The sequence below is a fragment of the Sphaeroforma arctica genome (assembly GCF_001186125.1).
Source record: "Sphaeroforma arctica JP610 unplaced genomic scaffold supercont1.277, whole genome shotgun sequence".
NCBI classification, from domain to species: Eukaryota; class Ichthyosporea; order Ichthyophonida; genus Sphaeroforma; species Sphaeroforma arctica.
This window is the reverse complement of record NW_014040281.1, coordinates 54,058-62,642: the sequence shown is the minus strand read 5'-3', so window position 1 is coordinate 62,642 and position 8,585 is coordinate 54,058. Positions and strand designations below refer to the sequence as shown.

The 8,585-nt window shown below is 41.2% G+C and overlaps 4 protein-coding genes across 4 annotated transcripts in view; 3 read left to right on the top strand and 1 right to left on the bottom strand.

Moving 5' to 3' along the window:
- The first annotated feature begins 526 nt into the window (after nucleotides 1-526).
- On the top strand, nucleotides 527-2,182 carry SARC_04725 (hypothetical protein). The gene has a single exon (XM_014301429.1). The coding sequence runs from the start codon at nucleotides 591-593 to the stop codon at nucleotides 1,443-1,445; it is 855 nt and encodes a 284-aa protein (XP_014156904.1). The 5' UTR covers nucleotides 527-590; the 3' UTR covers nucleotides 1,446-2,182.
- On the bottom strand, nucleotides 1,983-4,404 carry SARC_04724 (hypothetical protein). Its single transcript, XM_014301428.1, has 2 exons — nucleotides 4,312-4,404; nucleotides 1,983-3,295 (listed from the first exon to the last, which is right to left on the bottom strand). Exons 1-2 carry the CDS (start codon nucleotides 4,350-4,352, stop codon nucleotides 3,076-3,078), a joined length of 261 nt encoding a protein of 86 aa, XP_014156903.1. The 5' UTR covers nucleotides 4,353-4,404; the 3' UTR covers nucleotides 1,983-3,075.
- A 426-nt stretch (nucleotides 4,405-4,830) lies between these two features.
- SARC_04723 (hypothetical protein) lies at nucleotides 4,831-6,189 on the top strand. The gene has a single exon (XM_014301427.1). It carries the CDS (start codon nucleotides 4,862-4,864, stop codon nucleotides 5,906-5,908), a length of 1,047 nt encoding a protein of 348 aa, XP_014156902.1. The 5' UTR covers nucleotides 4,831-4,861; the 3' UTR covers nucleotides 5,909-6,189.
- A 1,936-nt stretch (nucleotides 6,190-8,125) lies between these two features.
- The window catches only part of SARC_04722 (hypothetical protein), a gene marked incomplete at both ends in the record, with an annotated part of 2,756 nt that continues 2,296 nt past the window's right edge, over nucleotides 8,126-8,585 (top strand). The window contains one exon of the mRNA XM_014301426.1: nucleotides 8,126-8,172. Within this exon, the coding sequence (XP_014156901.1) occupies nucleotides 8,126-8,172 (47 nt within the window). The remainder of the gene's footprint in view (nucleotides 8,173-8,585) is intronic.

Genomic DNA, 8,585 nt, shown 5'->3' with positions numbered 1-8,585 from the left:
ACAACCTTTGTCTTCCCATTATGTAGCGTAACTTTCATTTTGATCTCGTCAATAGCCAGATATATGAATTGGAATTCACCATCTTCAGTTGAAGACATAAAGTTTAAAAATGTAAATAAAGATATGAATCCAGCCCAACTCAACGTATATTCAGCATTCGATATATTTATAGCCCTCCGTATACGTTTCGGTGCCTGTGCAACATTTTTCCAACGCAATTGCTGTCACCAACTAAATATAAAAATGTGTTTTTAGTACTTATTAACTTTTATGTATTTAACTTCATTTCACAGAAAGTGTATTTTGTACATATATCAAAATACATAAATACATGATGTGAAAAGCCTCGGACTGTTGGACACAAGGGTTGCCATGGCGACAGTAAAAATACTCTACAGAGTGAGAACTAAATATTTACACATAGCGGAATCGCGGGTAGCCGAGATAGGCGGCTCTAAGAATGTTCGATTTGGAAAAGCTATATTTTTAATAATTTATGTATGTTATTGCTTATTTTCGATATCATATCTTTTTTTTTAACCGAAGAGGGAGATCGAGCTAGCCAAGGCACACAAACTTAGTATACATTCATGTACATAGTACACCACACCGATACGGTCGAGACAGGCGTGAGTCATGACCTACACCTCCGTAAGCGGTCATACTTAAGCTGTTACGATGCAAAATACAAAGAACATCAGTGTACACGCTTTGCAAACTTCTCTGTAGCCAGGATACGAGCGGGTGAGAATGTCACTCCGCACTCACACAAGGATATGCATGAATTTTTTTTAGTGCAGAGAGGTACCTTGGATTTAAAGATAAATGGTGGAGAAATGGGGGTGTATACACTTCATAGGCACGATCTGATACATATAGCACCTGGTGAACTGCACGAACTATCTAATCCGAAACCACAGAAGGACTCGTACGTAAAGTGGGGTGAGGAAGGTTATACAGAAACAATGACCTCGCCACCATCTGATAATGTGCCAATGTTTGACTATGAGGACGATGATCTCGCTGTGTACTACTTTGGGTTTGTCGAGGAGGAGTTGGGCGGGTCCACTGGTCAGGTGTACAGCAGTCGAGAGCTGAAAAACAGCACCGGAATCGAGCCACAGACGCCGCGCCTCAAGAGTATTCGCGTCATAGAACTTGATGGCGCCGAACATTGTATGAGTAGTATGGGTATTGCGAACAGTATGAATCTGCGAGAGATGCACAACTACTTACCGGGCGACGGGACCACTGACTATTGTGTCGGAGTCGTGCTTTCTGGTAAGGGAGAGATAGTGTGCAACGAAGATGGGAATGAACGACGAGATTTCATTGTTCCCGGGTCGCTGTTTGCGTGTTCTCTGAGTGATGCTTGCGACGCGCACATCCAAACGACTGAAAAACACGCCAGTCTCAGCGTACTTGCCGTAGTTTGCAGGCGCTGAAGGTTGCGACTTGCCTTTAAATACTGCCGTATGGTAGACACATAGCCATATTCAGATCTGGATATGTCTAGAACTCCAACTTCAAATCAGAACCATCATGTGTCGGATTTGAAAAGTTTGCGATGAAACTCCATACCAACACCAACAGCTCTACGTAAATATGCCAACTAGGTCGAGATTTCGGCCGCAGCATGTACGTACTTTCTTGGGCTCTGTATATGCGCTATTCAGTATCAATTCAAATCGACCATCGGGTTACCCTGCGCTGAGAGATATTGTCGGAACAGCTGAGAATACACATGGCCAAGCACTCAATAGGTTTGCACACTGCGCCGGAAAAATCCCAAGAATGTATGTTCCAACACTATGTGCATGTAGCATCAAACCGGTGGTATATAAGAGCATGCAGTGATGGTGTGACCACAAAGTAGATCATTTCTATCCGCGGAAGGATAACGGTGTGCTACTCTTTTGCTTTGTACAAAAGTTCGCGTACATATGAGCTCGAGTTATTTTAGTTAATAAACTCCGGCAACTCTTCTGTATTCAATTTTATTGCATCCAATTTACAATGTATCGTAATGGCTATGCCTTCATTCCGATGGATGAATTATTGTATGTGTCATACAGTAAGTAGTACTAATCATCACCATGTCGCTCCAAGAATTCTATCGTACTGAGCAGATGAATATCGGAGTCGATTAGATTGGGCGTACTTAATCTATGGACTATCAGCTTGTCAACATCTGTCAATACCAGATCAAAATGTCTTATGCAATGAACACACACCTATACTGATTGGAACGAGACCCGACTGAACGTACACTGGGAAAAATTGAAAACCTGGAATAATCCGATCGAATATATGCCGTGGCAAATTCTGCCAATTCAATACCATTGCGAGTATTTGCAAACGCAGGACACTTTGTTGCCTTTGTATATAGATACGCGTTGCTCTTGCATTTTCAATCTTATTAGTCATAAGAGTGCACTGCCATCAGCATTCCAATCTCAGATTCTTTGTCCAAAGCAAATAGTATGTGTGCTCTCCTGTTGCACCGATCTTAAGTCGGAGAAGTCAGCGACGATGCTTGCCCCAGTCGTTATACTTCAACGGAATTGTTCACCCTAGCTTATGCAATGTCGCGTCTACTCAACTCGGGATAGAACTATCACTGTGAATTCATACGGCTATGCAAATCCACCTGTCGACCAGAATGAGATCATATGCATTCATACTGCTTTAAACTATTTAAGCGTTATAGCTCCCCGCTTGTGCGCTTAACGTCCGTACAGTCGTAGGCAGGCTGGCGATCACTATTACAAGCTATTGCAGTCCACTTCCAGCCTTTGATGCACATACTGTCAAACAAGTGAAACATTGCTTCCACCTCATTCTAGCAGCACCTACCTATCGACTGCGATGGTAGACTATATAGGTGACTACAACTTTACGAACTAGACTCGCTTGCACTGCAGAAGAAATGCACAGCAGCTAAACCCTTGCATATAGTTTGAAGTACGACCGCGTGAAACAGCCACATATCTGATTTTGCAATCCTCCCGAAGTACGAAGACATAGGGTAGTATTATCGTACCGCAATTAGGTATACTTGTATACCAGATAGTCTTATTTGCGCCCGTATCGCCTATTCTGTTCCTCTTGTCGCGCTTCGTGCTCGAGAGGAGAGAAACTGAGCTGATTCATCAGGTAGTCCATCTTGCTTTTTACATACTCCTTCCTACTGGGGTCGATGAGAATGTGTGTTTCATCCAGTTCTGAGTTGATTATAAACTTGGTACCTTCTTTCTCATTGACCCAGATTAAGTACTCCTTCATTGCTGCATCGCTGGTTATGTGAGTGTGAGGAAATTAGTGTTCAGTAGACAACAGATGTTCACAAGTGCAACCAAAAGATATTGTTTTCGTAAAGTTATGCGAAAACTGAGGTAGGAATCAGTAGAATACTATAGAAAAGTACAATAAATATATATATATATATATAACTGGACGCAAAATCTGCACGTATAACATTTGCTTTCTCCCCGCAATGAACTAGAACTTGAATAATATTTACGAGATAGTGAGAAAAACGAAGTTACTGAGAAGGTAGAATAGCGTCCGAGAATAGCGGATTCTCAAAAACTGAAGAAAAGAAAATATATGAGTGTAAGCATATGTTGTTTTCGCATGCGAGTTCAAATAGAACCATACGCGATTCGTATTCCAGGGTCACGCGGTTGTTAAGCGCATATGTACAACTGTATATTCGTTGACAACAAGAGTCTGTATCTGAAAAGCGAGGTACATGTACTTGTATGAACGGTTCAGGCGTGAACACCGACTTTTTATATATAGATATTCTCGGCTATAACTGCAACTCAATTTGCATACTCCCATACATGAGCATGTACGATTTAAAACAGCGCGCGTGGTTTTAACTAAGTAAACAGGGATTGAATAGCACATAAATCATCCTCCACATACCATTGATTCGTTAATTGCCCGCAGTCATGCAATAAGTAATAATTAATTCCTATATTAAATAATAGAGTCTTGGGAATATCTTCTAGAAGACTACCCCGAGATTCCAATACAACACGACTCGTTTCTTGAAACAACTGTTCAGGTATCGCATCAAGCCCGGCCATAGGCAAAGCGACTCAAAATGCACACGAGCATACGCTACTGACATGATATGCCCGGGGAATAGACTCGAACATATCGTTCATTTATTGAACGTGTTGAGTTCAAAGTTTTTGCGTGGTATTTGAGTGTCGTATACAAGGTACACATAAGTGTACATACGTTTGATTTAACCTTCAGATATATTGCGAAGCAAACAGAAGATTCGTTCTGACATACCACTCCACCAGCATGCCCTTGAAACAGCCGAATGATGACATCTTGGCGGATTTTTCTTCTTCGCTTGACTGAATACAGCGACATTAACAGGGCAGTGCTGTTGTAGAGCATCTGGACCATCAAATTTATATATAATATTTACTTTTGTGCTCGTATGCGAGAGATAAAATTCCCAAGATTTCAATGACCGAAGTACCGAACATGCGTCAAATATCAATTCGTTTAGCACTCATGTAGTAAACGTTGAGCGTAATCGCAAAACTGGGGCAATTTATACGTTTTAACGCAACAGGTTACTCGATAATTACCTCCAGTTGCAATCCCGATGTCCGATGATACTGTATTGTATAACATTAGCGTTTATTTATCTTCACGCAGCAATGATTGATTTTAAAGCGTTTCAACGAGAAACGAATATGCAAGAGCTTTTGGTCGACATGTCCAGAATATTTTGGCGAAAAGCCCTTCAAAACACTGAACTACAAATATAAAGGAGAAGCAGATCACACACACACAAAGCAAGAATATATATAACACCTGTAACATTGGTATGGGGTACTATCAGGAACGCGATCACGGTGAACCGACGCACGAGCGGGATCGGGGACGTGGGCGTGATTATGGCGATCGTAGCCAGGGCAGCGATTATGGGCGTGGCGGCGATGATCGCAGACATGACAGACAAGGGTATGGTGGCAATGAATACGGCCGATCCCTTGACGGAGGGGGTTACGGAGGGGGTTACGAACATGGGGGTGGGGGCAGGGGAAGAGGTATGGATATGTTCCAGATGGCACCCGCTATGAAACAAGAAAGAGCATTGAAACGTGCACGATTGAGCGAGCACTATGTGTCTGGGGTGTGGAGAAGATCGCCGTCCCCGCCGGGATGGGCTAAGAAAGAGGCTAAAAAAGATCGGGAGATAGGCTCAGGTAAAGGAGAAAAATTAGAGCTGAGCAGAGCGAAAGCGAAGCAAATGGCAGATGCGATAAGCAATAGCAAAAAGAAGCTCAGCAAAAGTCAGAGATCGAGTGAGAATGCAAAGTCCAAAGATGAAAACAAGGCCAAGGGGGTTGGAGATGATGTCAGTGCGAGTGGAAGTACCAGTTCAGACGAGAGTTCCAGTGATTCTCAACACAGCGATGCGGAGGATGAATGGGAAGAGATGGTACCTGAGGTGGAGACTACACAAGCCGTAGGAGATGAGTTTGTAGGGCCGCTACCTGTAGAAAAGGGGGCACAAGCGCGCATGAAAAGTGGGTATGACAAACACATGTTGGCAGGTGAGGCTGATGCGATGGCTGCGTATATTGAGGAGGGTCAACGTATTCCCCGTCGTGGTGAGATTGGGTTGACTAGTGACGAGATCAGTAACTTTGAGAAGGATGGGTATGTGATGAGTGGGTCGCGACACAGGCGGATGGAGGCCGTGCGTCTGCGTAAGGAAAACCAGGTTTATACGGCCGATGAAAGACGGGCACTGGCGATGTTTAATTACGAAGAAAAGAAGAAGAAGGAAAATCAACTGTTGAGTGATCTGAGAGAGCAGGTGAACTCGAAGCTAAAGGAGACTCAGGATAGAAGTGCGTTTGATTAGCTGTATTGGTGTATGCGAACTTTCCCGTGGAGATTTGATACAAATACTATAGGAATTGCATCTCACATGCACTTATAAACATACATGTGATAGAGCTAAATTTAAAATTTGATGGCATTGGTGCTGATTGTTGAGCATGTGCTCGATAGATATCGAAATTCGAATATTTAGTTTGTGTCCACGGGAGGGACCGTATGGGATGATGCCAGAGACAGTGCGAATCTCTTTTTCGCGATAATCAACATATAATTGTACTGATAAAAACAAGTGTACAGGTACGGAGATAACTTTCAATGTTTTCTTATGGCATTGGTGTATAATTGTATGAAAAGCGACGTCTTGGAAAATATTGTGGTGTGTGCAATATGTACCAAAAATATTATGGATACTTGAGGATTCTTCCAGCACAATTGCTATTATGATGTGCTTCCCTTGTGAGATTCTGCATGCGCGCAAGAATTTCTGGGAAATCGGAATAGTTCATCGCTCGTTGTCCAATATAAGTGGTTCAGGGCAGATAGCACAAGAGAGCGGGGGGTGTGTGCAAGTGTTGCAACCGAGTGTCATTGGAGCCGAATTTTTCTTTTATACCTGCGTCGATTCCTGCGACTTGGGAAGTTTCAGTATTTAATGTTCCTGTGTATTTGAGAATAATGTTGTTACCGTAAGGGCTGTACTACAGATTTGAGGGCCGACGGGCGAGTAGTTAGGGGAAACAATCTACTTGCGTTTCAGTTACCTCCAGAAGTCCAATCGAGCGTTAGAGTTGTAGTCTGACATACGGGCTGTGGTCTTCGTCTATGATTGAAGTTCAATAATTAAACAGACTATGATACTCGAACGGATTTTTGTACCTCGTGATATATTTAAAAAAAATAAAAGCCGGGCTCCAATTGTGAACTGAGTTGGTGGGAGTGGTCAAGTGCCAATAAACGTGGTAAGATTTGCTGTGCTGCGCGCTCAGGTGATAAGTATCCATATTTGTTACTGGTGTTACCTATATTGGTCATGAAGATATTTATGGCAGTTTCGGGCAAGGAATCATCTGCGTGTACAGTTTAATTTTTGCGGATGTATATATATATTGCTCGTTTTTTGGGCGGCATAGTTCGGGATTGAATATGAAGTTCCATCTTCAATAGTTGTATCCATAAACTTGGCGGCAGAGAGCCAGAATCGACTACATACATACAATTGACGATAATGAGAACATTGAGTGATTGTACAACTACGCGTCCCACTGATATTCCATGTTATCGTTACAAATTAAACTTTTATGTAGTATAAATCTAGGACCTAAATATTGTTTTTTTGTTTGTGCTGAACTAATTATGAAGCTCAATCTCAGGCATCGAACTCTCTGACAAAAGGTTCAGGGCTGATTGCAACGACAAAAAAATATGATTTCAGCTGCCACAAGTTGTGGGCGCAATAGCAGTTCGTTATATGCTTAGATCAAACTGACGAAGGAGTAGTGCTAGTGCCACACATTCTCTGTGGTTTGAATCTGAGATTTAGTCTAAAAGCGAGCTACATAGTCGTTGTTGTCAGCGGGAATATACGATATTATTACAGTTTATACTATCGATATAAAGTATTCAGATTTCAGTTAAATTGGGAAGCATGTAGCACATAAGAATTGCTGATTCATGTATGATACCCTGCCCTTGTATTCCATAGTTGTGACGGCGAATGTGTATCAAAGTCTGTGAACATGTATTTTAAGGATCGTGATATTTTTTTAATAAAACATTGCCAGTCCAGCTGAGCAGGCCTCGGAGGCTCGGAGGCTCGGAGGCTCGGAGGCTCGGCCAAGAATATGTAAATATGTACAATAAAATTATAAACGCATTGTTGTACAATTCCCCGGATTGTAAAGCACTTCATCCTTGGAATTTGGATTCTTTCCTGTGGAACCGAAATGTGAAATGAGTAATGTACATCACTTATATAGATAAATTAACCAATGGAAATTTACTACATAAACGATACTATTTTTTATAGAATTTATACATACTCTTTTGGGTTGTGATCTTTTTGAAGTTATTTTTACATATATACACGTAGTAAAACTAAAGTTACAAGGTAACAAGTATTGATCACAATATGTACATGAGTGCAGGGGGGGGGGATGAGAAGGGTTCATATCGTGCAAAATGTATGGGTTCATGCCAATAAAGTAGCAACTATCTACAATATTTTCAGAGCACGGCAGTGATGAGGGAATCCAGTGCACTCCGTTCTATGCGGGGCCTGCTGCTATGGTTCTTTCTGCTGGTCGTCAACAGAGTCGTTGCGACCATCGATATTCCATACTCGGTGAGTTACAGAGTTATAGTCTCATAGATATAGAATCACATATCCCGTTGGATGCAACTTCAGCATGTAGAACTAATTTTTAATATGCTCTATTTGTACACAGTACCTACTATACTCGTAATTTAAAAAAAGAGCATGTACAAATAGCTTTGGGCTACTTTATATATATATATATATGTGTGTGTGTGTCTCTGTGTGTGTGCATCTTATATATATATATATATATATATATATATATATATATATATATATATATATATATATATATTATATATATATATATATATATATATATATATATATATATATATATATATATTAATATATATTATATTAGGTTTGTTGTGTGTGTGTGTTG

Excerpts from the sequence above, each read along its gene's own strand:
- SARC_04723 (XM_014301427.1), top strand. The coding sequence starts at position 4,862 with ATGGGGTACTATCAGGAACGCGATCACGGTGAACCGACGCACGAGCGG.
- SARC_04725 (XM_014301429.1), top strand. The coding sequence starts at position 591 with ATGTACATAGTACACCACACCGATACGGTCGAGACAGGCGTGAGTCAT.
- SARC_04724 (XM_014301428.1), bottom strand. The coding sequence starts at position 4,352 with ATGTCATCATTCGGCTGTTTCAAGGGCATGCTGGTGGAGTG. Across the intron at positions 3,296-4,311 it reads AAGGGCATGCTGGTGGAGTG|CGATGCAGCAATGAAGGAGT; the intron begins GTATGTCAGAAC and ends TCACATAACCAG.